A 15,875-nucleotide genomic window follows, 5' to 3' on the forward strand; every position below is an offset into this window, starting at 1 on the left:
TATACCTTGAACAAGATGAGTCTTCCTTTTAGGTCCAAACTTGAATTCTTCACCCCCAAATTATTAGGGTACACTTATTCTATAGGCTGGCAGGTTTGTATTAATGACATATCCATATCCTTTGCAGATGGTTCCAGATGGTTTGCTTCTCTCACCTTTGTTATTTCTGGCCCTTTGTGGGTTTAGTGGTGTATCTGTGAAGTTTACTCGGGACATATCCTGAGACAGCCCCCCTGTCTTGATGCCTCCTGACTCATCTAGGGTAAAGGTTATAATCATACATGTCTTATCCTTTAACTCATCATTACTTCTCTGGGCCAAAGATCCCGAACAGATGTATGCTAACTGCCTTAGCTTTCACACAGGATGTGGCCTGTAAAGTAGCTTGCATTACAGCTATAACACTTTAATATGAATCTATGGTTTTATCATCATAAAACAACAATACTTAAAGCTATAAGGACAGGTATATATATGCAAGCAAGCAGACTAGTCCTATAGGATACAGTAGTGAATGATAAAACATTACCAAGAGACACTTGGATTCAGCAAAAATAGGCACCTCACAAACACACGAAGTCTGTGAGATGCAGGTTTCCTCCTGGCACGGCTGAGCTCCCTCCGCTCTGGTTAAAGTTCAGTGGGAGTTGAGGGTCATCATTATCTCGAAGGAGCTGCTCAGCCCCTCACTGAGTTGTTGCTCCATATGTATGGGGAACTGCAGGTCCTTGCAATTTATCATGTACCAATGACTACCTCAGCTACCTCTGCCCACTAATTAATCGCCCTGGAAGTAATTCTAATGTCAAAACCGCAAGTAAATTCAATCCGCTTTCATTTTAGTATAATAATCATTCACTTTCATAGAATGCTTACTTATCCTTAAAACCTCAAAGAGCAGTACAAAAGTGGGTAAGTATGTCCATCCCCATTTTACATATGGAGAAAAAGCACACAAGTGTGAAAATGACTTTTCCAATATCTCTTAGCAATGAGCTATGTGCTAGGCTGGAAACAAAACCCTGAGGTATTGAGTCCCAGTCTTCTACTCTGACCAAGAGAAAACACTCCCTCCGAGGGCTGAGAATAGAACACAAGACTCCTGACTCCTAGTTAGTCCCTGTACTCTAACCACTCCAGCACACTTCCATCCAAGAGTTAGGAGTAAAGTCGAGAAATTTAGACTCCCAGTCCTTTGCTCTAACCAGTAGACCACATCCACCTCACAGACGGCTATAGCAGTGGTCCCCAAACTTTTTTGATCGTGCCCCCTGGGAGCCACAGTCAGGAACAGGACCATGGCTGTGGTTGGGGGCCAGGAGTAGGGCTTCAGTGGGTGTGAGCCCATGGCCAGAGCCAGAGCCAGGGTCTTACACCCCCTGTGAGAGCTGGCTCAGGCCCTGCCGTGCCCCCTGAACGTTCATCCACACCCTCTTAGGGGTCACGCCCCACACTTTGGGAGAAACATTTCTCTGGCAGAAATGTTTCCTTCTTTCCCTCAAAATTACAGCAGTCTTAGGTGCAGGTTGGCAAAAGTGAAAGTTGGACTAGTGCCAGTTCTCCAGGGCAGTGTCTCCTTTGCACTCGTTGCTAGGGTCAGTGGACTGAAATTGAATAACGCAAAATGCCAAATCCTGAAAAAAGGCACTGGAGTATATGAGGGATGTTCTATCTGAAAAAGGTGTTATGTCAGATCCTGCAGAAAATTTTAGGCCATGTCTACACCATTGAATTCTGGTGGCATAGATATGTGATATGTGAAGAGGTGTGATTCCAAAGTGACATAGCTGTGCTGGCAAAAGTCCGTTATACAGGCCGGACTGCACTTTTACTGGTATAGCTTATTTTGCTCTACTTTACCAACATAGCTGCATCCACACCAGGAGCACTCTGCTGGTATAGTATATCTGTATTCCTATACTGGTAAAGTGCTTCCAGTGTAGGCATAGACCCTGACCTGATGACTTCCTTGGGAAAACTCAGAGATAATCTGAATGGTGAAGTAAAAGAGACAAGAAGATTGCTGCTGTGAAGAATCTTATGTTTGGTAAACTATAATCCGTAGCTTGCCTTCTGCGTGAGTTAAGATTTCTGGTTTTCTTTCTACAGTAGCATGCTTCCACAAGCAAAGTTCTGGTTAGCTAGTTAATGAGTTTCTTCTCTAGAACTAGATAATGATCTACCTCAACTCTCACTGAACTTTAACCAGGCTAAGGTTCATGTTTTATTTAAAGATAGTTATCAATTTTCCAGTTAAATCAGATGAAGGCATCATAATGCAAAAATGAAGACCGGGGAAGAATAAGTGTGTAAACTTGACCGTGTGTTCCCACGTTTCATTTCCTTAGAAGACCATAGAAGCAGTTTTAATGATTTACCTACTCTCCTTTCCATAAGGAATTTTACACATACATTCCAGATTTTGTCACCACCAGCATGAACGCGAGTATAGACATGACTTCAGTGGCTTACAGCATTTTAAACCACTATGCAATATTATGCTATGCAATATTACACTATGCAATATTACACCAGATCCTTCCCTACACTAAGGCTCCCACTAACATCACCACTGGAGATTTTTAGGTGAAATTCTGTCATTTGGACACAGCTTTAGATGGGGCCTTGGTTTATTCCCCCATTTCTCAGAAGAGGGATCTAGTAAACTCTACAACCCTGAGCTAAAATAATTTAACCTTGTATTCTTCCTCAACGTTTTCCACAGAAAATCATTACAGAAGTTTAAAACCTGTCATTTATCTTTCACAGCAATAAGGCGGTTGTAAGGATGGTCTCTATCATACTGGTTTTTTGTTGATTTACCGCAGTGAGAAAATGTAACACTATGAATGTTGAACAGGAATTGATAATCCTTGATAATAGCCTCTGTGGAAGTTATTCCCAGATTCTAAATTCTACAGTTGTGAGATTGGCACCAACTATGCTTGGCACATTCAATTTAGCCCAAAAATTGGGTTCTAGGTGTGCAGACTGCTAAGGTTGGGCGGGGGAGGGGGACGGGAAATACCACTCTAGCTATGAACATCAAAGGAGTTTTACTAGTATACACCAAGGCACCTTTATATCACACTGAAGGGCACATTCAGATAAAAAGGGACAAAAGTCAAAAGCAGGGAATTACAGCCTGCTCAATTCATTTAAAGAGATTTTGAAGTCTAAAAGCCATCAGACCCTTCTGCAGATGACTGTAGTAACTAGAACTACAAAACAAATCTAGTTTGCCTGAGACAGCCCAGGAAAAGGTGCCAGCCAGTTGTGTCAGAGGCACGTTATGCATCTGTCAAGTTCGTCTCCCTTGTGGGCAGGACACTGAATGCAAGGAAGGTGTATAAAAGACAGAGGCACAGAACGTCAAGTCACTGTTCTGCACCTGAAAAAGGGTTGCTGTCATAACCAGTGACCTGCGACAGGCTATCGCAGAACAGATTCAGGCTGATAATCGTCAACTAGCTGACTTCCAGCTTCTCCTGAATAGGAAGAGACTCCATCTCTCAAAAGCCATCAAGGGGCTACGGTGTTGTTCCAAATACGTTCTCCAGAAGGCAAGGAAAATCTTTTGAAGACACTGTGGTCAACTTCACATATCCACTGCAGGTAAGTCTGAACGTGGGGAGCATTGCATGCAATCACAGATTAAGCTTAGATAACTTCCTAGTACCACAGAGTTACAGCTGAGCTTCTAAGGGAAAGAATTTGCTCATTTTAATGAGAGAACGTGTTAGCAGCTCAGCTATTTCTTTCTTTTGTCCCTTCAGAACTGTTCAAGATATACCACCTGGTCCCATGTTTGTTATTTAATTTGTCAGTTTGCTTTAATTCCCTTCTTTTGACATCTCAATCTCTGAGAATATCTCATCTTGTTTCCTTGAAAAGGGTAGGTTTCCGCCACTGTCTGCACTGCTGAAGACTGATGCAAAGAAGTCTTTTAGCTTCTCTACAGTGTCTTCATGCTGCCTTTCATTTCATTTCCCCCTTCACTCCCAGGCAGCGTCTGGGTCACACTGACTCTCTCTCAGACTTCCTTCTTCTGATACACGGCATTTAAAGATTTCTAAATATCCCAGTGATGGTGCTCCCAACCCTTCCCTATTGGACACTATTTCACAGTCTAATAAATCCCACACTATTAGCTGACATTTCCTGATATCAAATTTAAATTATATTCCCACTTTTCCTCTGTGTCATTATCATTAACCTCACTAGCAGTACCCATATTATTACTGTTCTGTGTCCACACGATTGTTCCAGTGCCTCTCCATCATAACCCCTTACCATTCCTAGTCCTACAAAACTTCGCTAATACACCTCAACTCCTAACCTTTTTGAGTCTCTAACATCACTCTGACAATGCACCTCAACACTGATGGGTGGCTTCCCCTCTTATTCAGAATAAGAAATGATAAAGTTTATGATTTGAGGAGTCACACCCAGTTATGCACTTCAATCTTGGCCTGTAGCATCCCCTGCTATTCCAGCCCTAGGGATGCCCACTGCTGCTCCACTCAGCTTTATATTAACTTGAATGTCAGAAAAAAATTCTACTTTGAATTTCTAAATCATAACGGGTCCCTGCACCAAAGAGATTGCAGTCTACACAGAGAACACAAATTGTGGGAGAAAGGAAAGATTTATCCCCATTTTACCCACAGAGCTTAAGTGATTTGTTTAAGGTCACCCAGAAAGTTTGTTGCAGAGCCAACAACTGAACATGGATCTCATGAGTCCCAGTCCAGCACCAAGCCACAAAGTCTCCCTTCCTTCCACAGTAAGTCATGGTTCCTCCTGAGACATCAGCTGATTTCCCTGACTTCCTCGGGAACGTACAGTGGGCTAGAATCAGCTCCTAGACAGCATAGCTTCAACCACGCCTGACTACCTGGACCCTCCACCCCAACCTCTCTTTGCCCCTAGGGTACCCCCAAAAGAAGAGTTCCATCACAGAGATGTCAGAAACAGAAAAGGCAATATAACTGGATCTGTATTATCCTTTCAGACTAATCTACTAGGGTATTATGTGGAAAAATGTGGCCTCACTGAAATCAATAGCAAAACTCCCATTATCATGTCAAGTAGAGGCAAAGAAGGATAAATAAACCCTCTTCTGAATGTCTTTACCCTAAGAAAAGCTATTGCTTGTCTTTCCTGTAGACAAGACAAAGTTGAACATGGATCCTTCAGCTGCCTATGATTTCCTGGTGGACGGTGTCCAAGGCTGGGATCTTACTGGTGACGCTGTTCCTTGTGAGCTGCTGCTCATTGGCGAGACTGCCTTCCCAGTGCTGGTGAACCCCAAGGGGCAGGTCCTGATCGCCGCCTCACAGTATGGGAAGGGCCGGATAGTGGTCATCTCCCATGAGAGCTACCTGGGGAATCCCAAGATGGCTCGGTTCCTTCACAATGCTGTGGATTGGCTCAGTGCCTCCCCAGGAGCGGTGGTTGGGGTCCATAAGAGCTTGAGCTCCCTGGTGGGCATTCTCAGTAGTTTGGGCACCAGAGTGCAGCCCAATGCGGAGTTCATCGCCTCATTTGGGGTTTATTGTATGGATGCCTATGATGCTGCACAGGGGAGGGAGCTGATCCAGTTTGTGAAGAGAGGAGGTGGTCTTCTCATTGGGGGTCAGGCTTGGCACTGGGCCTATGGACACGGGGCAGAGAGAGTGCTGTTCGATTTCCCTGGGAACCACATAACCAGCATGGCTGGCATGTATTTCACGGATATATATGGTGAGACGGGGATCTTCAGCATCTCAGAAAAAGTGCCTACAATTCCCTTGATTGCTCTGTGAGTATCTGAAATAATTTCAAATGTATTTAAATGTGTAGCTAAAGCTGTAAGAAAATATTCCTAAACAATGCAAAGTTGGAAAAGGGATTATGTTCGAACACCTCAAGGGAGGGGGAAAAGAGGGAGGAAAAAAGTAGTAGCAGGAAAAAAGAAGTAACAGGAAAAAAATAAAATCAGATACCTGCCAAAGAAATTTGGGGAAACACTTGACTTCTGGGGCCTGTGATGTTCTGAATGAGTTCAGGTGAATCATGTGGTTCTAAGCATGAGACAAGGCAAATAAGTGATTCCTTTAACTTTTTCTTTGTGTTCTAATAAACAAGGATCCTTCCACTTATTTGTGATCTGAAATACGGATTTAGTACAAAAACTCAAGCAATAATTAACGTTTAAGTAGTTGTGCTCCACAAATGTCTGTTTGTTTATAAAGCGTGGAAGATCACATCTCAAAATGTTGTTACATACTTTTCTGAAAAATAATAAACCCTTTTCTGCTGAGCAAAGGAAATTCTCTAAGTGCTGATTATAGGAATTTGAATGGTGATCAGAATCAATTAATGCAAAACATCCTTCATACGTTATCCTCTGCTGTGTCCAACCGGAATTTCATCTCTCTTCATTCCTCCCTTTACTCTGTGCTCTTTTCTATTTCTCATTCTCATCTCCTTACCCTCTACTGCACTGCTTTGGCCATGTCACATCACAGAGGATAAAAGGATTAAGAAAAAGTGACATGAAATTGCCACATAACAGTGCAGGGTGAGGAGATCAGAAGAGTTTGGCTTTGCTTTGTAATGAATACTCAGAGTAATTGCAAGTCAAGGCAGAGCACTGCCTTTCAGAGGAAGGCAGCTAATAATAATGCCTAGAACTTTTCATCAGTCGATCTCAAAGGGCAGCCCTAAGAAATAGAGGTGATTTAAGGATATTTGGATATTGCTGTAGGACACAGCAGATGTACTACACAATCTCCCTCTTCCATCTCATGACGCTGTGACAATGCTGGCATGTGACCTGATAAGAACATCTCTTGGTTTTGCAGGCATGGACAAGATTTCAGCAGAGACTTAAACCTTCTCCTAGGAGGTGTGTCAGAGCTAGATATAGTGACGGATGGTGCACCCTCTCACCTGCTGGTCCATGGCACTCTGGCCTTCCCCCTTGGCTTGAATGACTCCCTTGAATGCTTTCTTGCAGCAGCTCACTATGGCCGGGGCCGTGTGGTGGTGGCTACACATGAGGTCCATCTCAGCACCCTGAAGCTGACAGACTTCATTCTCAATGCCATTCACTGGCTTGGTGCTGAGAAGGAAGGAAGAATTGGCATCAATCCCAACCTGAAGAACCTTCATGATCTGCTGAGTCAAAGGCAGATGCTATGCGAGATCTCAGAGCTTACTGACAATCTCAGCATCTACTGCTGCCAGTCCTACAGTGACAAGGAGGCCGAGAAGATCCAGGAGTTTGTGGCAGAAGGAGGGGGCCTGCTGATTGGAGGTCAGGCTTGGTGGTGGGCTTCTCAGAACAAAGGCCAAAATGTTCTAGCTGAATATCCTGGCAACAAAATCCTCAATAGATTCGGGATCAGCATTCTGGGGGAAAACATTGAGGCAGGCAAGTACCCAGCGTTACAACCCGAAGAGCAGCAGGGACATTACCACTTCCGCAGGGCACTCTCTCAATTCCAGCAGCACCTAGACAAGAAGGAGGAACTCCAGCCCCGAGTGGCAGGCTGGCTTCAGAAACTGGGCCGGGACTGTGCCAAAGTCCTTCAAATCCCAGTCAAAAATGGCCACATCTACGCCTCATTGTACCACATCCTGTACAAGATGGTGCAGAACAATGGGATCCCACCAGTGAGCAAAGAACACCCAGTCAAGGGGAACTCCAAGGAGGCCCTGCTTCTTCACCTGGCTACAGCACTATCCCAAACCATGTCCGACTGTGCTAGGCTAGCGCTCTGTGAATTTCCCACAGTCCCTACCACCACTGTGGAAATCAACTGTACAAACACAGGTGAGAGAATCTGTCCTTCCTCGTTATCCTCCCCATCTCTTGTTTCAGGGTAGAATGGTCTGTAGAACACAGGATATAACAGTGTATCCCCAGATATCTCCATAGCCCCGATTAGATCGCACCTGTCACATTGTATGCAGAACGTAGCTGCTAGGCATGGAAAGGCTCCTGCTAGGTTAGATTTAGTTTCTGTTTCAGAACTGAATTTTGGATCTCTCCCAAATTCTATTCTCCATTTTTTTCCAGTCCAGTACTACATTTGAGCGATGGGACTTCAGCAATTTCATCTTCTTAACCTCCCTCCCCCCGATTATCTTCAGTGGGACAGGACCCATCTTCATGCAGACTGGCCATGCCATTGTCCTCATCCTTTCATACTGGAAAACAGACAGAGGTGTTTAAGAATAGCTCTGAGTTTGAACCTGTCCTTTGTTCTTTATTCCAGGTGATACTGCATGGAGGAGCACAGGACTTTATCTTCCTCGTGGGAACACAGTGACCTTTGCATTTCCTAGCACCGTGACTGGAGTTGGCCTGCAGGTGAACTAATCATGGTTTCTGATCCCAATTACTGCACTTGAACGTTCCACTCAGAAACGGGACTAAATGAAATGTGACACTTCATTCTACAGCTCTGCTCCATGGATGTATTCCGCTCTGTGAAAACATCGTTTCTTACCTGCTTTTTACAAGCATTCACCCAGCAGTGCAAACACAGGCAGTGGAGAGGGAGCAGGATTCTAGTTCTTCTTGTGCATCATCAAAAGAATTGTTTACTAAGTTCTCATCAATTGCCCCTAGATGTTCAGCTTTTTGGTTTAGGACCCAAATCACCTTCTGTGTTTACATAGGCCCAGATCCCCCAAAGCTATTTAGGCCCCTAATCCCAGTGAAATTAATAGAAGCTAGGTGCCTAAATACCTTTCAGGATGGGGTCACAGTGCCTGGCGTGGAGTGGCCCCACGTTTGGAGCCCCCAGGTATCTGCATCATCAGTAAGTGTTAACAACAACAATGAGGTAGGGCAGCTCAGTGGTTAGGGTGCTTGACTACAACCCTGAAGTTAGTGGGGTCCAGTGTCACTTAAACTCTCACCAAAAAGCTTCCAGAAATGGGTCCCTGCTCCAGAGGTTTAGGGCAGTCAAAGAAGGTCAGAGGTGATGCTAGCCACATCACTCCCTGGTGTACTTCGGCTATGGAAACAGACACACCTTACACTGCATGGACCTGATGAGCCGTCTGTGGCCGTAGGCAGACTTTGAATAACAATAATCCTGCAGACCTACTGTAGCAAAGGTTACAGGCCAGGACTAGGAGTGCTTCAGTGACTCAGGCAAATCACTTCGGAGTTTCCATTGATTTCACTGGAGTTGTGAGTGCTCGGCCCCTCTGACAAGCCAGGCTTTCCTTTGTCTGCGCAGAAGTTTCCTCCTCTGGAAAACGGAGCTAATGCTCCCTCCCTCACAGGGGTTTGTGAAATGTAAGTCATTGATGCCTGTGAAGTGTGATAAGAGCTTCAGACGGAAAGTGCTATTGAAACACAAATATTTAGAAACTGCTTATCAAATGGCGCACTGGAGATGCAATAACACGCCACCACACGTACGCTTTTACCCCTCTGATTTGTGAAGCCACTTGAAATACAGACTCTAAAGCAGAAAGACAGGACAGTGGGGCCTATAAAGCTGATGTATCAGATCGTTGCTCCATTGATTCCATTTCATTATAACTAGGTCATCCTGGCCTAGACCCTGAAAAGCTCCTAACTCCCATTGCAATCCAGAGGAGCCAGGGCTCAGCTTCACAATGGGATTTAGGTGCCTAAACCCAAGATTTAGGCACCTTAATCCCAGTTTTAGATACCACTGCAATCCAGAAAACTCCTGCTTGGCTGCCACTCACACTGTACACTCCAAAACTCATTGTGGTGCCTACATTTTCAAGGTTCAGGTTCCGCAGGCTGCTGAGTGCACACTGCCACAAACCGTCCAGGTTCCTCTCTGCCACCTAAACCCCAGCATGAGACGCAAAGCAGGGAAAATAGGCACTGAACCTCCTCTCTCGCCTATAGGGCACCTTCTGGTAGGTATGCTTAGGAGGAAAAGTAGTGCCCACTCTATAACTGTTAGCTCACTGACTAAAGGAGTCACCCAGGAGGTGGAGATCCAGATTCAATTCTCTTCTCTGCCTGACGGGGTGAAGAGGTTTGAATAGTGATCTAGCACCTCTCAGTGCTGTTCTCTCACCAGTGGCTATGGGATATTCTGGTGTGGGCCTTGGGACGCTGTCTGAAAAGCTGTTCCACTTGGATCAATGTTCACAGAATGGTCTATTACGTTCATTTCTCTGTTGCTCTCATTTGTTTATAGCTGAGACTTTTCCTAAAGCTAAAACTTTGCCTGTAAACAAGCCACCTTTTCATTTCCAGGTGCAGATTGGGTGTCACTCCGATGATCTCAGCAGAGCAGAGCAGCTGAAACGCCCCCCTGTGGTGATACACAGATGTGACGTCAAAGATCAGAAGATGTCAGTCTCCTCTCTCTGGGGGGGCCTCATTTACATCATAGTGCCAAAGGGCAGCCAGCTGGGGGGAGTGTCTATCACTGTAAAAGGGGCCACGCAGGCTCCATTCTTCGAGCTAGGTAAGTGTGCTGGTAAATGGGCTGCACATCTTGTCTTAGCCAGTTTTGCTACTGCTGCTGATTTTGAAGAGACACACACAAAAGTCCACCTCTAATAATACATGATCTGAGCTTGATCGGTTTTCAGTCGGTTCTTATAAGGTGTAATTGCTCCTTTTTCTTTCACTCATTGCAGACACCAACTGCCTTTTTCATGTTTCTCACCAGATATTAGAGCAAGAACAAGGATTATTTTGATAGCACCTTAAAACGCTCCCTCCAAGTCTTTAAATCAGGGAAGAGACTAAAAGTAGAAGATGAAACCATTATGGCACATCTTGCTCTCATACATTTTTCAAGCCTCCTGCTTCAAGATCTTTAGGGCACATGAATCCTCTTGACATGGACAGCAGCACCATTGACAGGGAGAGGAGATCATAGTCTCATGCTTTTAGTCAATACAGTTAGATGAATCCAGCAAAATCTCAGGCTGTTTTAAGATATTTTATAGATGTACAGGGCCAAATTCAGGGCTACTTTACGTGCACATGGGTCCGCTGAAGTCAATGGAGTGGTACGAGAACACACAGTCTAAATGTGGCTCATAAATAAATATCACTAATCAGTTATGGACAGGTAATATTTTGAACATATTGTTCTCATCTATTCAAAGTGATTTTCTTCACCTATGAATGCGCTTTAACCTGACAGTTAAATTCTTTTTTCCAAAAAAAAAAACAAACCCCGGAAAAATAATCACCAGCAGTGCTTCTTATTTATACTTAGCAGAAAGACAGCCCTGGTGAAAAACATCCCATCAAAATGCGTAGATTTACACTGAATTCATCCTCATGTTAAACTAAAAAAACACACGTATTTTATCATTTCTGTCTGTTAACTATGACACTAATTAGAGAAGGGAGAAGTCTAACATGATTCTTTGTACAGTAGCAGCTCCTGACGGTCCCAAGCAGGATGGAAGCCCCATTCTGTTTGGCAGTGCACAAATGCAGAACGAGGGACAGTTTCTGACTCAAAGAGCATTGAGGAAAGGTGCAAGATTGAGGAACAATGAGGAAAGGTGCAACAAGGGACCAGTCCATAACCCACTGAATTCAGCAGGCCGGCTTCCTTTTACTACAAAGAGCTTTGGATCAGTCTTTGAGAGAGTGCAACCAAAAAACAAAAAAGGGAGGGGAGGAGCACAACGGTTAACAAATCAAATCAAATCATGAGGTTACTTAGGTAGCTGTTGCTCATCTTTAGGGCTTCCAAAGGCCCTACGTATTTTAATTTATATTATAATATAAAAAGAAATCAGATATACTGAACTGATACAGAACCAAAGTGCAGGGATTTGTGCATTGAATCTCTCTCTTCCATACTGATGCAGGAAAGACATCTAAGAGCCAGTGGCTGACCTCCATCCGTCACTATCCAGCTCCATGGGCAGAACTAGCTGCCAAGAACATCATCCTGACGGTGCCTGCAAACGACATCCGTCCTATAGAAGATCCAGAGCCTTTGCTGACCCTCTGGGAACAGATTATGGCTGCTGTAGCTGAGCTGGCAGCCATACCAGCCACGTTCCCTCGGCCAGAAAGGATTATCGCGGGTGTTCAGATCTCAGCTGGTGAGTATGGTATATTGTCATAGAAGGCAACAGAGTGACACCGGGGTATAAAGGATTGCGTTGGAAGTTTGGAGCCAGGAACTCTTTTATTGCAATACTGGTTTCTTCCACTGACTCTCACTATGACACCTGGGAAAATCACTAAACCCCTATGGATATTTTTACCAAGACATAACATGTGGATAATACAGTGGGACCCGCTAACAGTGTAACTCTACTTATAGTGAAGCTTCTCTTCCAAATTCACACTAAGTCAAGCTAAATCATAGAATCATAGAGTTGGAAGGGACCTCAGGAGGTATCTAGTCCAACCCCCTGCTCAAAGCAGGACTAACCTCAGCTATATCATCCCAGCCAGGGCTTTGTCAAGCCTCAGCTTAAAAACCTCTAAAGATGGAGATTCCACCACCTCCCTAGATAACCCATTCCAGTGCTTCACCACCCTCCTAGTGAAAAACTTTTTCCTAATGACCAACCTAGACCTCCCGCCCTGCAACTTGAGACCGTTGCTCCTTGTACTGCTCCATACTACCCCCTCTCCTTTTTCTCCTCCTCCCGACCCTGCCACCCAAGGTATCAGCATCTGTGAAACTCAGACCATTGATTTCTAAAAAGCCAGATAATGAACACAGTAATAAAACATGCTACAATACAATAGAACATTAGATCTAGGAACAATACAAAAACAAAAAGATAAATGTCTGCTCTGTTGCGTGCTCCTTTGTGGTGTTTCTGCCTTTCTTGGCTGTGATTTCCACCTGCAATTGAGTTTTACCATCACAAAAGTTCATAGGACGTGAATTTCAGAGAGTCATACGTGAATCTTTGCAGAAACTGTAATTTCCATTTACACATGGGAGTATTCTCAGCAGAAGTGCTTGTGCATACACTCCCAAACAGGAATGGAAGTACAACAATAATACTTACCTGACCAATCACAACACAGATCAAATTTTGATGCTCAGATTCTCAGACTGGCCTGTTAACAGTATTCATCCAGTAAAACTGCCTGAGGAATTAATTTGGAGGAATTATCCAGAGGATAATCCAGAACCACAACAAGGGGTTTAAATTGGTCGGATTTATTGTTTCTTATGAATTATTTGCTTACTAAAAAAATACAAAGCATCTTTCCTGAGCTGAGATCTCACCTGACTGTCAACTCGGACTCCTCCCTCCAGGCTGGTTGCACTCTGGCTACCCAGTCATGTGCCATTTGGATTCAGTAAAGGAACTGGTGAACATGGAATACATGAAAGCGAATGGCCTTTGGGGTCCCATCCATGAGCTGGGACACAACCAGCAGCGGGAAGGCTGGCAATTCCGCCCTCACACTACTGAGGCCACCTGCAACCTGTGGTCTGTCTATGTGCATGAGAAGGTGCTGGGGATCCCCAGGGACAGGGCCCACGGAGACCTACAGTTGCAGCGCCGCAAGAAAACAATCAGCGATTACCTTGACAAAGGAGCCAAGTTGGAGGACTGGAATGTCTGGACTGCACTGGAGACCTACCTGCAGGTAACACAGAGAGATTCATCAGAATGTGTCTGGATGCAAACGATTCTCTAAAGGATGCTGGCTGCTTTGTGTTTGCTGTAAACATAGAAGCAGGCAGCAGAGGAGGAGAACTCAGAATCTCATCCCTTAAACCTCAGGCCCCGCCCACTTGGGCTAACTGAGGCTCTTCTTTCACTGCGGGGCTTATTTATTCTAGAGGACGCAGGTCAGTGGAAGGGAACACACTGGCACAGAATTGCAGACTTATTCCAGTGCGTCGTGTAGACGGCGCTGGTGACACACACACATAGGCTAGCACATTCAATAACACAGGTTAACCTGTTTCTGAAAAGTAACTGTGTAAATACTGACACCTTCATACTGTAAGATGCACTTCCTGTGTGCAGGCAGATTTAGAGTCCCTCACTTTAGTGCCTAAGGGATAGATTTTATTTAGATGCCTAAAAACGCAGACGGTTCCCTGTGGGACTTTCAAAAGGCACCTATCTTTAGGGGACTAAATACTTTTTTAAATCTTCCCTAAAAAAACCTAAATTTTTACTCCTGTTAGTCCTGCATAATCAGCAACCCCTCAGAGATAGAAAGGTGAATTATGCATCCGCAGAGGTGTTTATGTTCCAATAGGTAACACTTGTGCACATTTATTAAAGACTGTTAGTGATAATACATGAAGAGGAAAGATCCTAGCTCTGCTGTGGGAGAGCTGGTAGATAGTGTGGTAAAGGCAGGCCAGATGGCCGCAAAAGGATATACTAGGGCCGGGGTGTGAACCCAAGAATGGCAAAAGCCCTTTTTCCTGCAAGCAGAGGAGAGTTGATTGCAGGGCAATTAGAGACACCTGGACCCAATGAAGGGCTACTCCAGGTGTACTTAAAACCTGCCTTCCCTAAGTTGGTGAGGGAGAGCAAAAAGCAGGGCTGGCTCAGTGGGTTTGTGGCAGCAGCAGCTGCTGCTTCCCCCAGGTGAGGAGATGGGAATTCTCTGCAGCCAGAGGAGCAGGGAAGGAGAAAACCTTTGGCCCCAGCTGGCAGGAGGGAGCCACCCCAAGGTACCTCCCTGAGGAGATGAGATAACTGGTGACTCCTGGCCCACTACAAGGGGTGGAAGTGTGAGACCCACTAGGGTGTTTGCCACAATAGACAAAGCATCTTTTTATTTGTGAACTGAGCATACTGGATATTGAAACTGCTTATTTTTATAAGCTAGGAGTCCCAAACCACCACTTTAAAAAAAACAAAACAAGTCTCTTTTTTGAAAGTAGAGATGTACTGTAAAATTGCCCCCTCCCCACTCTCACATCTAAGACTGATCACTGAAATATAATTTCAGTAGCTTTACCCCAAAATGATATTGTGATCAGATAACCATTTAATTTTCATGAGGTGTGATTAGCAGTAACTGTAGGTTTGGTCACTAATACTCATAAGATGGGATCAGGTGCAATATCGTGTTAGCCTTAAGGGACTCTCATGGACTTTTAACGCTGGGGTTTTTTTTTTGTAATCCTCTTCAGCTGCAGGAAGCCTTTGGCTGGGAACCCTTCATCCAGCTCTTCTATGAATACCAGACCATTTCCAGCATCCCCAAAGACAACCCTTCCAAGATGAACCTGTGGGCAGAGAAGTTCTCTCAGCAGGTGAAGAAGAATCTGGCCCCTTTCTTTGTAGCTTGGGGCTGGCCTATCACGGGGGAAGTCTCCACAAAGTTGGCATCTCTGCCCACCTGGGATAAGAACCCAATGAAAAAAATGTGATGGCTTATTCACATTGAATTATCTCAAAAATTTCAGCCACCATTCCAAGAGTCTTTCCCATTAAATTAGATTCAAATGTAGATGGTGCAAACTTATCATCTCTTTCAGACTTGTTGGTATTGCTGAAGTAATTTGTCTGTGCCACGTGAGGTAAAAGTCTTCTCTGAACTGAATTTATCTGGGGCTGCTTCTGCCAGCTTTGTTCTCAGGGAGTAGCATCTTACTCTGAGAAGACCCATTGATTTTAGCGGGGCTACTTGTGGATGAATAGGAGTACTTATAGAGTAAGGTATTATTCCACGTGATTCAGGGAAACAAACCTAAGATAGCTACAGCTCTGATTACCTTCTAGTAGTTTCAGAACACATTTTATATTTTGGTGTGGCGCTCAGTCACTCCTTTCTATAATCTGTGGAGAACTCTTGGGAGAATAGCATCTGGCCTGAGTTATTGCATTTGATCAGTTTGTTTCAATCTTACTTTTTTTGGGGGGCGGGGACACCTCAGCATCTGACAATGACTCCTTGA

General features: G+C 44.5%; 1 protein-coding gene across 2 annotated transcripts; it reads left to right on the forward strand.

Moving 5' to 3' along the window:
* The first annotated feature begins 3,540 nt into the window (after positions 1–3,540).
* LOC137141869 (TRPM8 channel-associated factor 2-like) lies at positions 3,541–15,875 on the forward strand. Of its 2 annotated transcripts, XM_067530967.1 has the most exons (8): positions 3,541–3,615; positions 5,170–5,803; positions 6,849–7,822; positions 8,268–8,362; positions 10,250–10,463; positions 11,836–12,075; positions 13,257–13,594; positions 15,108–15,875. In XM_067530967.1, the coding sequence occupies exons 2-8, from the start codon at positions 5,187–5,189 to the stop codon at positions 15,345–15,347; spliced, it is 2,718 nt and encodes a 905-aa protein (XP_067387068.1). In that variant the 5' UTR covers positions 3,541–3,615; positions 5,170–5,186; the 3' UTR covers positions 15,348–15,875. The 2 variants fall into 2 exon arrangements, 1 of the variants encoding a protein (XP_067387068.1); XR_010916753.1 differs by lacking the exons at positions 3,541–3,615; positions 5,170–5,803; positions 6,849–7,822; ... (2 more) ...; positions 11,836–12,075; positions 13,257–13,594 and adding an exon at positions 14,509–14,642 and having other exon boundaries at positions 15,108–15,245.

The sequence above is a fragment of the Emydura macquarii genome, unplaced genomic scaffold (genome assembly GCF_026122565.2).
Source record: "Emydura macquarii macquarii isolate MOO-44397 ecotype Brisbane River unplaced genomic scaffold, CSIRO-AGI_Emac_v2 contig_3122, whole genome shotgun sequence".
NCBI lineage: Eukaryota > Metazoa > Chordata > Testudines > Chelidae > Emydura > Emydura macquarii.

Coding starts and splice junctions, on each gene's coding strand:
- LOC137141869 (XM_067530967.1), top strand. CDS start 5,187: ATGGATCCTTCAGCTGCCTATGATTTCCTGGTGGACGGTGTCCAAGGC. Junction 5,804..6,848: donor ACAATTCCCTTGATTGCTCT/GTGAGTATCTGA, acceptor TTGGTTTTGCAG/GCATGGACAAGATTTCAGCA. Junction 7,823..8,267: donor AATCAACTGTACAAACACAG/GTGAGAGAATCT, acceptor TCTTTATTCCAG/GTGATACTGCATGGAGGAGC.